The sequence below is a fragment of the Eucalyptus grandis genome, chromosome 3, assembly GCF_016545825.1.
Source record: "Eucalyptus grandis isolate ANBG69807.140 chromosome 3, ASM1654582v1, whole genome shotgun sequence".
NCBI classification, from domain to species: domain Eukaryota; kingdom Viridiplantae; phylum Streptophyta; class Magnoliopsida; order Myrtales; family Myrtaceae; genus Eucalyptus; species Eucalyptus grandis.
The window spans coordinates 20,128,771-20,143,364 of NC_052614.1; the positions used below are offsets into that span (position 1 = coordinate 20,128,771).

Genomic DNA, 14,594 nt, shown 5'->3' on the forward strand with positions numbered 1-14,594 from the left:
GCCCTCTCTCTTTCTCTCTCTCTCTCTACATAAACAAATACATAGAAATAAGTAGCCAAATAAAAGTGAGATTGGGCTTTTTCTTGGCGGTCCAATTCCCAAAAATTCTGGTCCCAAGGGAGGGGGAAGGACCGGAAAGGAATCGAATTTCACAAAGCATCTGGACCTCAAAACCATCGAGAGTCCAGTTTGCCCAAAACCACAACACCAAAGAAACCCCGAGTCGAAACGAAGCGAACCAATCCCCCCGCACGTTTTCGTCCTCCCAAACCCCGCACCCACACCCAAAAAAGTCCCACTCCAACATCTTATCGTTTTTCCTCCCATTCGAACGGTCCAATTACAGACTTCCGTCTCGGGTCTCAAGCCCAATCTCGCTTTCCCCTTCTCTCTCTTCCCCCAAACTTCTCTCTCCTCTCCCGGACCTGCTCGCGCCCCGACGAAACCCTAGATCTGAGGCCCAGCTGATCGGCGACGGACGGACCCGATCCGATCGCCGCCCCGCCCCGCCCCGCCGTGGATCGCGCTCCCTTTCGTTCTCCCGCAGCGGTAATGATGCCGACGTCCGGGCCCCTCTCTCCTCTCTCTCTCTCTGTGGCTTCTTTGGTTTCGCGTTTTGATTGCGTCGCGGTGTTGTTCTTGTTATGGTTGGGTTTTGTTACCCGATGACGATCGGTCGTTGTTTTCTTTTTGTTTCTTTCTTGTTTTGACTCTGTTGATGGACTGCTTTCGAGGTTCGTTTCGTGCGTCCGCGTTCGATTCCGATTCGTTCTGGGTTTTAGTCGAGTCCCGGCTCGTTTCGGCTTCGGGCGTCCAGATCTGCGATCGTTCGACCCGGTTTTCTTTTTGTTCCGTTCTTCGCGTTTTGTGAAGCCCAGAGAGGCTACAGGAAAGTACGGTACATAAAGCTTTCGTTTCCGGTTGTTTTTGAATTTTCGTTAAAAAGAGTCCAGGCTCGATTCGAGCGCCTTAGATCTGTTTTTCCATCTCGGCGGTCTGTGATTTATTCTGCCCCCAAAAGCTTTTCGAGCCCGAAGGCGACGATGAAAACTTAAAAAGGACAGGCCTTTGCGTACACCTTTTGCTCCTGACCATGGGAGGAGGGAGCGAGCGACCGAATTGAGCTGGAGAGGAGGAGGGTCCTGCGTGGTTGGTGTGGAGGACTACTAGGCGATCGGGCCGGGCTTATTAGGCTTTGCTTGGGCCCAAAAGGTCCTAACTTAGCTTCGTTGTGTTCCGCTGGGTATGTCCCCCCTTCTTTTATCTGGAAGTGGGAGGTGGGAACTGGGTGATGGTACGAGTGGGTGTGGTTGGCTTTTGGTTGCTGGCTGGCTGACTCGCCCAAGGGTTTTGTTTTTAGATGCTTGTGCCCGCGGGAGGGCCTGTTGGCCTGAAACCTGGTGGAGCCAGCGACCCTTTTTATGGAGGAGGGCGGCTATGGTGGGCTGAGGGGAGGAATGTGTGGCCCAACTTTTTTTAACGTTTAGCTAAGCGAAGGAAAAAAAGAAAAACGGATGCGGAAGAAAAGGGAAGAAGACGGTAGTTCAGTTAGCTTGTCAGGACATAATGTCTAAAGATGTGTTGATTTCTTTCTTTCCTTCCTTCTTTCTTTCTTCTGAGAAATAACCATCTGAGGATGTAGGCTTAGAGGAACCGGGTGTGGTGTATTTCGAGCTATGCATGTGTTTTGTGTGGTTTAAACGGACAAGGAGGGGCAATTTCAGTCTGTATGGTTTGTTTTCGTTTGGTAGCTAATTTAGTTTATGAGAAGATCGATGCTGGGAATGTGGGTACACAAGGAGGAATGGATGAACACGTCGTTCTCGAAATTATTATAGAAATTACAGTATGTTTTGTTTTTGATGGAATCACTGTATGTTTCGGTTTCTGTTGTCTGAAAGTTGGTAGCTTGTCTACTCTGTGTGGTGAAACATAACTACATGTCCCACTGACATGAGATATGATGTCTCAAAGAATGAATGAACGCTAGGCTACTTATTGACCTCTAAGCTGTAGGAGGGTGTGACACGAAGATTGCATGTTGTCTACTACCGTCACTTGTTAATTATTCAAACTGCCAAGGACTAAGGCAGTTATCAAGATTTATATGAGGTAGGAGTGGGAGATATGATCAACGTGAACGGGACTCATTGAATTTGAAAAAAGATGTAGTGGAGAGGGTTAGTTTCTTGCTTTGCTTGCTGGCAAACTTTTTAAAGGATCATCTCTGGCAAATTCTGAAAATTTTCAATTGACTGAAAAGTGGTGTGTGCAAGTTCAATACCAACACATGCCTTCCAAGTTTTTACTTCTATTTCATCGACTAAGAAAGGCATTAGCGATCACTGTAGTTTCGCTTCTGTCATTGGTACTCTGTAATTGGGATATGCTTGGAGTTTTCCTTTGTTCAATATGTAGAGTTTCTACCTCCTCGGATGCTGTTTTGTGTTTAATATATCTAGGAGACTAGGATGATTTGTGTAGTTCCCTTTCTTGTCATTCTCATGTAAGTTCTTTGGCTTCGCTTGTTTGATATATCTAGGGGACTAAGATGATTTGTCTAAGTTCTTTGGTTTTTTTTTTTTTATGAGAAGTCAAATTAGCTTGTGAAAAAGATTCATTAGCCTACTGTTGTTTGCACTTTTCAGCCAGATCGAGGGTTAGAATTTTATAACTAAGAGGCTGACGCAAGTTGGTTCTTTCTTGACACATAGATCACCAACCACCAACCAAGATAACTCCTGTTGCATCTGTGAGATGAGGTATCAAATGTTAAAGCTACTACTCTGAATACGCCTTTGTGTTTTTGGAGTGCTTCTGGTGTGGACTTTATGCAGGAACATTCACTATAGTGGATACCTGACCTACATAATGCAATATGAAGCAGAAAATGATGTTTTGCTGCTAGCTTGACTTGTCTAAACTCTCCTCATCATATTGAAAGCTAATTCATCAATCGTACCTTATGATTGGCCACCATTGTGTCAACTATTTTCCAAGCCTTTTAGTCCTTGTACAGTTCTTCTGTTCATATCTTACTCTAATTTTGGTTCAAGCCCATTCATCAGTGATTTATGTAATATATCTGCCTTATGCTGCCAATATTCCATATCTCGTTCTCTTCCGTACCTTTCATTTTTCTTTTCTTGTTTTGTCTCTGACTTTATTGGGCAGGAATTTGTTTTTAGATAGAAGATGGCAACCCCAGAAGAAAACAACAACGTGAAAACTCCCGAAACACAGCCCAACAAGCGGAGAAAAAAGAAGTCCATCGTCTGGGAACACTTCACAATAGAAACCGTGGGTCCTGGATGTAGAAGGGCATGCTGTAAGCAGTGCAAGCAAAGTTTTGCTTATAGCACTGGCTCAAAGGTCGCTGGCACCAGCCACCTCAAACGTCATATTGCGAAGGGCACCTGTCCTGCTATTCTACGTAACCAAGACAAGAATCAGATCACACCATACTCTGCACCTGGAAGAATGGGTTCCGATCCTCCTAAACGTCGCTATAGAACTTCTGCTGTTTCCCTCATACCTTTCGACCAGGATCGGTGTCGCCATGAGATTGCTAAGATGATTATAATGCATGACTACCCACTTCACATGGTTGAGCATCCTGGGTTTGTGACTTTTGTCCAGAACCTTCAACCACGGTTCGATCTGGTCTCTTTTAATGCCGTACAAGGTGACTGTATAGCAACTTATCTATGTGAAAAGCAAGGTGTGATGAAGTTCATCGAGGGAATGCCAGGACGAGTCTGCCTCACTGTCGATATTTGGACTTCTAGTCAAAGTTTGGGTTATCTATTTCTGACTGGCCATTTCATGGATAGTGACTGGAAGATGCATCGCAGGCTTCTCAATATTGTAATGGAGCCGTTTTCGGCGTTAAGTCATGCAGTTGCTACCTGTCTTGCTGATTGGAATCTGGAGAGTAAATTGTTTTCTGTTACTTTTAATCAGCCAATGACTGAAGCAGCACGTGAAAATCTCAAACCTTTTCTTGCTATCAAGAACCCTAATATTCTTAATGGTCAATTGTTGATCAGCAATTGTGTTGCACGTACCTTGACTGCTGTGGCGAAGGATGTACTTGGGGCAGGGGAAGCAATTATAAAGAAGATACGGAACAGTGTAAAATATGTGAAGACATCGGAGTCACACGAGGAAAAGTTCATTGATCTCAAGCAACAGCTGCAAGTTCCAAGCGAGAGGAGCCTTTCTTTAGATGATCAAACTCAGTGGAACACAACATATGAAATGCTAGTGGCTGCTTCAGAACTGAAGGAAGTTTTCTCTTGCTTGGATACCTCAGATCCGGATTACAAGCAAGCCCCGACCTTGGAAGAGTGGAAGCAGGTGGAAACCCTCTGTACCTACTTAAAACCTGTTTATGAAGCAGCAAGTACTCTTACAACTCCTTCCGGCCCTACTGCAATTACATTCTTTCATGAAGTGTGGAAGATTCAAGCAGATCTTGCTCGTGCAGTCACGAGCGAGGATCCCTTCATCGCTGATCTTACCAAGCCGATGCTTGAGAAGATTGATAAATACTGGAAGGACTGCAGCCTGGTTTTGGCCATGGCTGTGGTCATGGATCCTCGGTTCAAGATGAAGCTTGTTGAGTTCAGTTTCACTAAAGTGTTTGGTGAAGATGCTCCGAATTATGTGAAGATAGTTGATGAAGGCATTCATGAGCTGTTTCTCGAATATGCTTCACTTCCATTGCCTCTGACGCCCACTTATGCAGAAGAGGGGCAAAATGGAAACAAGATGGAGGAATCACCTCAAGGAGGGCATCTTCTGACAGACCATGGTCTGACTGATTTCGATATGTACATCATGGAAACTAGTGGCCAGCAGATGAAGTCGGAACTGGACCAGTATCTGGATGAAACTTTATTGCCCCGAGTGCAAGAGTTTGATGTGTTGGGGTGGTGGAAGCTGAACAAGCTGAAATACCCAACCCTCTCTAAAATGGCTCGTGACATCCTGTCTATCCCAGTGTCTACTGTTCTTCCTGATTCTGTATTTGATACTGCACCTAAGGAGATGGATAAGTACCGGTGTTCCCTGCGACCCGACACAGTGGAAGCCCTTTTGTGCACTAAGGACTGGCTACAGTACGGCTCGTCCCAGATATCAAACGCCCTTGTGAAAGTGGAAATGTAGGTTTAGGTCTCATCTCATTCTGGACTTGTGCTAAAATCTAGGTTTGATAGGTTGTAATTTGGCTCCCGGAATACCACTTTGCCATTGAGTGGATTGTTTAGAATTTAGATGCTTGATCGTTGAACCTCGGTTAGTTCACCTTACACTCTTTTAACTCAATACTTTCTGCAACTGGAGATGCCTCTCAGGTGTAAACTTTCTTACCATTGATTTGCAGTAGATTGAGTCTTAGCTTGAAAGCATGCACTTAAAGCACAGGAGATATCAGTTGTGTACTTTCAGCTTTGAACTAATGCATTCCCTGAGTCTTATTGGGTGCTCCGGTGCATGTAAGCCTAGTTCACCGTAGTCTTCAGATATCGTCGATCTCGCATTGGACTCACTAAAATAAAAACTTACGTTTCTCTAGGCTCACATCTCTGTTTGAAGGTGTATTTATATCATGAAAAATAAATGACTTGGAAAATATTTTTTCTGAAATTGATTGCTTATATCGCATATAAAATTTAGTAATCGAGAGATATTTTTTATTATTTTATTTAATACAAACGATCATTTTAAAGGAAAATAATTTTTTTAATTATTTTGTTCACGAAATAAATGAATCCAACTATGGAGTTGATCATTTTAAGTACTGAGATAAAGATAAAATGTTACTTGATAATAGTCGAAGGTTGTGCATTGAATAGTAATCTTTCCTACTAAATATAGAATTGTAAGCACATCTGATTAGTTTTTAGCAACGCAATAGGCAACACCTTATTTCCTATGGATATTTTTTCTATTGAATGAATTCAGTCATCTTTTGACTTTATTGAATCTTTTTAGTCGAAATAAGTAATTGTTATCAAACGTGCTTAATTCTGTTAAGTGCAGATATCAAACCCGCTCTACTAAAAATTCTAAGTTGACATTCTACAAATTTGAAGAAAATGTAACTTGAAAGTAAAAATCTCATCAATTATCAAATCTTGTCAACAACTATGATGAGCAGTTGTCAAATTTTATCAGGATTCATGCAGTAGACATAGGATGACTGAAGTTTCATACCGACTTATATTCGGTAGTACAATAGCGATGGGTTCCTCAAATGAGCATAGTTATGACTTAAACCGAATATTTGACAATAGGTGTAGAATTCTATAGAATGCCTAGGGGAATTGTTGATATGAGTCACCTCTTCTCGCCTTTTCTTTTAGTCAAAATAAAATTAAATGAGAAATTAAAATGCTATTTCTTTTGTGATGTTCCTTATTCAAAATATCCATTGTTTTGGGACAAGTACGAATCAAGTCCGCCATATCTTAGATGTATTGTGATTATCAACAAGTAATTGGAGATTAGGAGACAGAAAACTGCGTTAACAAGGTTGCTAAAGAAGGTTGGTTAAATTGGGGTGGAGTCCTTACTAATACATCACATAAAGGCTCCGTTTGGAATCAGCTTTGGAAGGGTTTGGCCATCAAAAGTCTTTTGGGCAAAAATAAAGCGTTTGGGAAAAAACTTTGCAAGTCTCTTAATGGCAAAGCTGGCATTTTGTAAGCTGAAAGCCCAAGGCAGGTCCTAAGCTGTCTTGGGCTTTCAGCATTTTCGGAAGGCCTGATGCATTGTTCATCGTCTTCTTCGTCAAGTTCTCAGATGGTCGCCGGCGAGGTTGTGATGGGTCGGCAACTGGCTGGAGAGAGGCCGACGTGGTCGCGGCACCCCAGTGATCATTGCCGACCAGTCGTGTGACCCAGATCTAGGTCGCGTCGGTCGCCTAGGTCGCGGCAATCGCCGCGACCTCTAGCAACCCATGACCTCGCCGAGACCCGGATCTAGGTTGCGGAGGTCATTGGAGGTCGCCGAGAGGTTGCCCGGGTCGCGATGAGGCCTATCGCCGCGACCTCCGGGCGACCACGACCTCGCGCGACCCAGTGCGGGTCGCGAAGGTCGCTGGAGGTCGCGGCGACCCAAGTGACCCACAACCTCGCTACGACCCAGATCCGGGTTGTGGAGGTTGCCTAGGTTGCGGCGCACGACCTCCGCGACCTCACCGTAACCGGATCCGGGTCATCGAGGTCGCGAAGGTCGCTTGGGTCGCCGGCGACCTCCGCGGCGTGGTGGGTCTCGCGATGGTGCGGCGAGGGTCGTGACCCTAGCCAAATGCTGTCCTTCGCCGTGCCACCTCCCCCTCGCCGAACCACCTACCTTCGTTGGCAACTATTAGCTCTTGGCCGACGGTAACCGGCAAAGCCCTTGGCCAGCGGTAACCGGCAAAGCTTTTGGCCGGCCAACTCTCCTTTTTTTTCCTTTGGAGTTTTTTGCAAATTTAATTTACCAAAATACTATTTTGCACAAAAATACTTCACAATGGACTTTCATAGATAGATTTACCAAACACAACTTGCATTTTGGTCTTTGCAATTTCCACAAAGACTTTTCCCAAAAGTCTTTCTAAATGCACCCAAAAATATCGGCATGAGGTCTTGATATTAATTATGGCCGTAATTGTCGTGAACTTTTTATTTTATTTATTTTTTAATTAATAAAAAGAAAGGAATGAGACCACCTACCTGGGTGGCGCTGCTGGTGGCGAGCTTCTCCCCCTAATGCAAGGGGAGGAGTTCAATTCCCGGACATCGCAGAGTGACTTACTCGGTGCCACGTGTGTGGTCGTTAGCACATGTTATCTTCAGGGTTTACCCTCCGTTACCCCGAGCCTTTTGGGGCTGCTTCGTGTTGAGACGGTGCGCGGGTTCCTGGATCATCAAAAAAAAAGGAATGGAATGGAATGAGGGGATTAGTGCAAGCAACTTCTCCTAGCGCACTACCATAAAAGTTTCATACTTGCGATAGAAATGTTCAGCTAGAACCATTATTATTACTCATCTGGAGTGGCCCCCATCCATCATCGTATCATCGAATGCAAGTTGCGATTCATTCCGACATTATCCCATACTTGATGCAAAGATCGATCCTACCTCTCGAATACTTACCATAGTTCAATCTAGGTTGTTGATCTTGCAAATATGGCAAGTGATTGATGTTGTACTCGGATGAACATTAAATTTCAAATGAATATTAATATAAATGGTTTTTAAATTTTAACTTAATTTTTAATGTGATTCATAAATTTTAATTTGTTCAATTTAACCCAACATATAAACGGGAAAACGAGACCCCTCTCCTCTAAAGTTTATGAACTATTTATATTATCTCTCAATTCCAAAAAATACTACACGAGGTGGATCTCGGTTTATTTTTTATTTATTGTTACTCATCGTCACGCCTGTCGACCCGCTCAAATTCGCCCGCCAACGGAGCTCCGCCGCCTCCCTCCGCCGGCGACCCGCTCGCCCGCGGCCACCGGAATCGTCTCCCCGAGGCCGCTGGAGCCTCTTCGGCGGCGTAGCTCCCGTGAAGGCTCCTCACCGAAGAAGCGCGGGCAGCCGTCGCCGCGCTCGCCGGCGCAAGAGCGCTCGTCGCTGTTCCGGCCCCGTCGAAGACCCGGCCGGCGTCTGACCCGCGATGGATCTCTCCCCGTTCAAGCAGGACGTCGACGAGCTCATCAACGAGTTCGCTCAGGTAAATCCTTCGGTTCCAGGGGCGGCTGTTCTCGTCTAAGCGTCGTGAGGTGACGTGGGCTTTTACGTGCAGGGCGGATCGAGGGCTTTAGCCGACATGAAGCGCATATGGATGTCCAGGAAGTTCTCCTACATTTACGAGGCGCGTCCTTCGTCCAACTTGACCTTCTTCATGCAGACGCTCTATTCTCAGTCAATTGGTGAGAGAGTGATCCTTAACTGACTCGAAAGCTTTCGCGGTTTTGGCTTGTGGGGGCGGGTGCGTCGACTTGTTTGGGGCGTCCAGCATTGAGTCGAGGAATGCTGCTTTGCCTGATTGTAATTTGCTTGAATTCAATTTAGCCAAAAAATAGAAATAAAAATCGAGACTTGGATATAAATGGGGTGTTGAAAAGGCTTGCCTTTAAGGAAGTTGATGACTCTATTTGAGCAGTTTTACATTGGAAGTGATTGCTCTCTTTTGGGTGAAAAGAACTTTGTTTAGCGCCTTGGTGGTTTACATGTATCTGTCATCTAAGTGACTTGAAAAATTTAAGAACTACTAGCATCTCTTGCAAGTTCACTTTATATTCATACAAGACCGTGACTATGGCTGGGGTCTTTGCAGGTCACATGGTCAACTCAGAGTCTCTATCTCGCCGGTTAGGTGGGCTGTATTGCCTTTACTGTCTTTATGAAACTCAACCATTCAAACCTCCTTTCAGAATCTATCTCTCTCTGGGTAAGATATTCTGTGATCACATTGATTTTGCTTTTGGTGTATCTTAGAGAATTGTTTTCCGTGCTCAGTCCCTGCTATTGTTTTGAGATTCTGTTTTCACTTTGCAGAGGAAAAACGTAAACCTTTTCTTAGAACTTGTCTGTGTACTGATGGCCAAGCTACTTCATTAGTCTGGCTGAGCTGCTCTGTTTGACAAGCTTTTCAGTGTTAGTCTGTTATGTTCTCCCCACTTTAGCCTTTGTAACTGAGCTTAGCAGAGTTCTATAGGCGATAAAGAACGATAACCTGAAAGTATATGCACTCTGCGCCACCATAAATTTAAGATGTCCTTGAAAGATTTTCATTGACTTTTCCTAGTCAATATCAATTAAAATAGAACAGAAAAATCCTTATTCGTGGGACCTTATGAATTTTCAGCTTAATACATGTTAGCTATGGCTTCTAAACTGATCTAGGGATCTTCACCTTCTTCTATCCTGAACAATGGAAGTGGGAGCTAGATTTACTTTTAGTATTAAAATAGATTTTCTCCTTACAAATGGGGATTTTAATTGAAACAATGAGTCAGAAACAAACAGTACTTTTGTCTCTCAGTAGCTTCAATTTGATTGTCCTCTTTGTGATTGACTTTTTTTATAGGTAATTTTGTTTGTGAATATCCATGTTGCGTCTGTTAATAATCTTTCTGGAAGGTAGGATACGTCTAGCCCTAGGCATGTTCTGTTCTTGAAATTATACAACTAGAGGGTTCAAAATTCTTACCTTTTTTAACATGTTCCTAGCTCACCATCCAAGGAGTTAAGCAGCATACATGGTATAGATTTGAGCTCTTGTCAATTGATTTATGGCAGTAATCTTTGCTTCAGCTTGCTCTTCTTGCTACTTAAAGATGTTCTACTATCATATAGTGAAATTCTATTCGCTAGTCTTGTGTAGTCTCTTACTCATCAATTTCTTGGATACTCATCATCTCCAGAAGAAGCTGATCTTGGATTTTGATTGAATTGTCAATTGAGTTGTTGTTTGGCTCTACCAAACCACCCCTACAAAATTTCTGAAATTGGATTTTGAGTAGACCCCCCCGAAAGAAATTACATCGGACCCCAACCCTTCCTCCAAAATGAATAATACTGGTCTTTATGCTTCTGCTGTCGCGTCAGATTTCCTAACAGAGTTTTATTGGCATTGGAGCTGCTCCACTGTCACGCCACAGTATGATGGATATTAGAGTGTGTTTAACCATTATCTCAAATGGTTCATTGCCTTCTTGGATTAGGCCTAGGTTTCAAGTGTTTTTAGGATATTGAATCCTACCAAGAATTTTGAATGATCAAGCAACTGTCTCTTCTCAGGCCATAAATTTGCTTATCATTCATTTGCCACCACCTTACCTTTTTTTAAACTTTGTCTTATGCTTATGTATGTTTCCTTCTATCAGGAGAGCTGAAGAATCTTAAGCAACTTGTTGCTAGTGCAAAAGTTGAAGGAATAACAGTGGTATCGCCTCTGGTTAAGAAAATGCTAGAAAATAACATGTTTCTATTTGGGGCTGTTGAAATCAATGAAGGCTCTATTACAGAAAGAGTAAACCAACTTATGGAACTACAGAATGCACGTGTTCAAGTAGCTTATAAGAAGTAAATTACCTCACAGCTTCTTCTTTTTTTCATTGTTAGTGATTTTGTAAAAAGATAAGAGCATCCTCTGACTATTAGTTGCATATCTTTATACTGCTTCTGCAGGTTATTTGCTAATACAAGGATTGAGCATTTTCTCCACATGGATTTGGTAGCTATAACTCCCTTTTCCTAACAAAAAGAAAATTGATGTCTTTATTCCACGTCTATGATGTTAAAAAGGTGCACCCCTTTTGTTTTCATAAATGGCAGGGCACGGAAATTGATATGGATATGATCAAGAATATGTCAAACGAATATGCTGAGGCCAAGAAAAGAGCCATTAAAGGTTCTCTCTCTCTCTCTCTCTCTCTCTCATATTCATGATTTTTCAAAACATAATATTTTTATTCAGAACCTTGTTTGGAGTATACATATTGTAAATCACTTAAATAGGACGTTATTAAGGCGGAGTTCTATTAGATTATGAGAGGAAGAATTGGCTAGAAAGTAAAATTTCCAGCATGTCATGTTAGTTTTACTAACTATTCTATTTCGAAATATATCTAAATTAAGAAATTAGACAGATTAGTTTGAGGTTATACATTTGATTCTAGCTAAAAGACCGAGGAAGGTATATATTTAAGTTAAAAGCCAATGTCACTATGTCTGGGGTACTTTAGTCTTCTTTTTTGTCCTAATTAATGAATTATCTGGTTACATGGCTGTACAACAAACTTTCTTGTGGTTATGTGGCTGTACTACATCCTTTTGTGGTGGACATGTATATTTCAATTGGTAGAGCATAGGGCTTTTAGTCTAGTGGTCGCCGTTTCAAGTCCTGCTATACTAAAATTTACCTAACTGATATTGCGTGTAGTAGCATTCAAAGATCACTCTCTGGCCTTTATGTTTACTTTGGTGGGTGGGAGAGTAGCAGAAATTTTCTAGGTGAAAATCAATCCCTAGTGCATGACACCTGATAAGCGATGAAGGAGGATTTCTTCTTTCCCCCAAGCACTTTTCTTTCACTTAGTCATTGAGCTTAGTTTAAAGGTCTGGGAAGAAGCTACTTGCCCCAATACGAAAATACTTCCTGGATAGCGTGTGATTCATAGTACATGTGACTGCCCTTTTTCCGCTCCTCTTGCTACAAGAACCTTAAAGTCTCATTCTATCAACTTTTCTATATGTATATTGGATTAATTATCATTCAACTACAATGTGAGTTTGGTGCCTTTATCTCCCTTTGATCAATTTTTTTCTGTGTCCTACTTATTTTCTTGTTATAGAGGCTAGTGAGGTGATTGATGTTCAGAACATAGAACATATAGCTTTCGACAAGAAACCAATTGGAGATGAACTGACGAAGATTGAGGATAACTGGACTGCGCAGAGAGACATGCTTTACCGCCAGATAGGTTTCAATCAGCATGGTGGTGAAAAACAGCAACATCAGCAATTGCAATTAGTACCGCATCAGCTGGAGGAGGAACCAGATGAAGCAGAAGATGTAGACTTTGAGCAAGAGCTGGAACAGCTTCTATCTCGACCTTAATTGTATAATTAAGAGGAATAGATTCGTTCAAGGCACAGAATTTGTGAAGTTGGATGCTGGCCCTTCCAGCTTCCTAGAACTGCTTGAAGCGGTATGTTCTGTTTGTGCTCGGTTTTCAATTGACAACATTTCAGTTTTCTATGTTTTGTGAATAGTAGGACCGATTTCTTTAATCCTGGAGGTCCTAAATGTCACATGCCAATATCTCATTCTAATGGTGATTAATAGCAGTAAATAAGCTGTAAATAAGCTGTCAAAGTATAAAAATCGCTGTGAGATATAACTATCCTTAAATTTTTGTTAAGTACATTTACTGTGCTTCAAACTTATAGCATCAATGTCTGTTACCTCAGCCGTGACTGAAGTGCTCTGCAGTTTGCGATGCCAGCATGGGGTGGTGGAGGCTAGTACCAAAACGTGACTGTGTTGAAGTGTTTCTGAAGATTTGAAGGTACATTAGAACTTTGGCAGTGGAAGAGTAGAGCTTTATCTTAAGATTCTTTCATGGTTGCTTGTGGTTTATATTCGTCCCATTCCATCTCAGACAACCTTCCAAATATCAACAAATGATTAAACAAGGTTGGAGGGTTAGGAACGTGTAGTATTTGCAATTTCAGATAGTTGAAAAGATCAGTATCATAGTTTTGTTTCAAGTTCTCTCAGATTTGCATCAATTTTTTGTCCAGCTTTTTATATTTGCAACAATATGAGATCGATTGAATTATTTTGTTGCTAGAAATGAGTTGCATACGGAAGTACTTGTCTTCCAGACATAGCCCTGTAAAAGCTTTCTAATGCCTCATTTATGTGCTAGTGAACTTCAGAAGTTGCTCTAGATATTTGGGTTAAAGAAAGAAAAGAAAAACTAACTAAAGTTTTGTTTATGATTTGGTTCATTAACTGTCGCACACAGCAAGAGAATCTATCAACTATATGGGGAGGGGTTTTGTCTTGTGATTTTTCGCTTTAGGAAAGAGTTTTTTTTTTTTTTTTTTTTGGTAAAAAAAATATTTTAAGGATTGTTGAGAGTGGGATTTGAACCCACGCCCTTTCGGACCAGAACCTTAATCTGGCGCCTTAGACCAACTCGGCCATCTCAACTTGTTGCTTTAGGAAAGAGTTAGTCTTGCACACAACTAATAACTGTGGATGTGGCAATCCTATCGGGCTTCAATGCTTGGCGACAACCATAGATAACTGGGAGGATCAAATCTTTCCGAAAAATGGCCAGGGGATGGAAGTGGGTTGCATACGGAGAGAGAATTGCAATTGGTATCTGTATGCCAGGGCATCAAAGTAAGTGCTTTACCGATAGACTCTATGGTGATTGTGCTACTATTTACACTTCCCTTCTAGGGTTTGAGTCTCACGAACTCATCACATTTTGTTGTTGTCATTCTTGATGCTCCGAGCAAGTAAAGACTCACACTCAGTTGGGGAGATGCGAGGGACTGATTGTGCTGGTTATCATCACGATCTGTTGCATTGCCGGATTAGCTGAATCTGCTAGTTACACAAACCAAGACGCCCAAAAAAGCGGTACTTAAGTGATCTTCCTGAGCATGTTTCTCCTAGTGTATCATTTGACATTCTCTCTTCAGCACACTACGAAACAACTCGTGTCATGGTGCTAGGCACACTTGACAGGAGATCACAGTTCACAAAAGCAATTTGGGAGACGATGGAATGGGAAAAACAAATCATTAATCTAGAAAAGAGCTGCGAATCAAAAGAGAAGAATTAGGTGATAATCTTTTCCACCTGTCTTTTTGTCGACGGCATTATTAAAGCAAGCAAGCGTGGGCCGCCTTTTCTTATACAAACATAAATAGCCTTAGTGCCTAAAAATATTGCAGTTTTGAGTGTACTGGTTATCTTCATGATATGTATGATCAGTCTATTAATTCGATATTCCTCCATTAACTATGTTTAATAAGTGCCCTAGAGTGTACTTTTTAATA

At 42.2% G+C, this 14,594-nt stretch overlaps 2 protein-coding genes and 1 non-coding gene across 7 annotated transcripts; 2 read left to right on the top strand and 1 right to left on the bottom strand.

Annotated features, from left to right (window-relative positions):
• The first annotated feature begins 244 nt into the window (after positions 1-244).
• LOC104436823 (zinc finger BED domain-containing protein DAYSLEEPER) lies at positions 245-5,489 on the top strand. Of its 4 annotated transcripts, none has more exons than XM_010049679.3 (3): positions 245-549; positions 2,649-2,762; positions 3,175-5,489. In XM_010049679.3, exon 3 carries the CDS (start codon positions 3,196-3,198, stop codon positions 5,170-5,172), a length of 1,977 nt encoding a protein of 658 aa, XP_010047981.2. In that variant the 5' UTR covers positions 245-549; positions 2,649-2,762; positions 3,175-3,195; the 3' UTR covers positions 5,173-5,489. The 4 variants fall into 4 exon arrangements, with proteins under 4 accessions (XP_010047981.2, XP_010047983.2, XP_010047982.2 ...); XM_010049681.3 differs by having other exon boundaries at positions 3,189-5,489; XM_010049680.3 differs by lacking the exon at positions 2,649-2,762.
• Positions 5,490-8,460: 2,971 nt separating this feature from the next.
• On the top strand, positions 8,461-13,307 carry LOC104436825. Of its 2 annotated transcripts, XR_724119.3 has the most exons (8): positions 8,462-8,739; positions 8,812-8,938; positions 9,346-9,459; positions 10,898-11,096; positions 11,202-11,247; positions 11,349-11,424; positions 12,368-12,724; positions 12,987-13,307. XR_724119.3 is itself a non-coding variant. In XM_010049682.3 (7 exons), exons 1-7 carry the CDS (start codon positions 8,683-8,685, stop codon positions 12,631-12,633), a joined length of 885 nt encoding a protein of 294 aa, XP_010047984.2. In that variant the 5' UTR covers positions 8,461-8,682; the 3' UTR covers positions 12,634-12,806. The 2 variants fall into 2 exon arrangements, 1 of the variants encoding a protein (XP_010047984.2); XM_010049682.3 differs by lacking the exon at positions 12,987-13,307 and having other exon boundaries at positions 8,461-8,739; positions 12,368-12,806.
• Positions 13,308-13,653: 346 nt separating this feature from the next.
• On the bottom strand, positions 13,654-13,734 carry TRNAL-AAG. The gene has a single exon. It is a non-coding gene; the product is annotated as a tRNA-Leu (tRNA).
• Positions 13,735-14,594: the final 860 nt, after the last annotated feature.

Coding starts and splice junctions, on each gene's coding strand:
- LOC104436825 (XM_010049682.3), top strand. CDS start 8,683: ATGGATCTCTCCCCGTTCAAGCAGGACGTCGACGAGCTCATCAACGAG. Junction 8,740..8,811: donor TCATCAACGAGTTCGCTCAG/GTAAATCCTTCG, acceptor TTTTACGTGCAG/GGCGGATCGAGGGCTTTAGC. Junction 11,425..12,367: donor CAAGAAAAGAGCCATTAAAG/GTTCTCTCTCTC, acceptor TTCTTGTTATAG/AGGCTAGTGAGGTGATTGAT.
- LOC104436823 (XM_010049679.3), top strand. CDS start 3,196: ATGGCAACCCCAGAAGAAAACAACAACGTGAAAACTCCCGAAACACAG.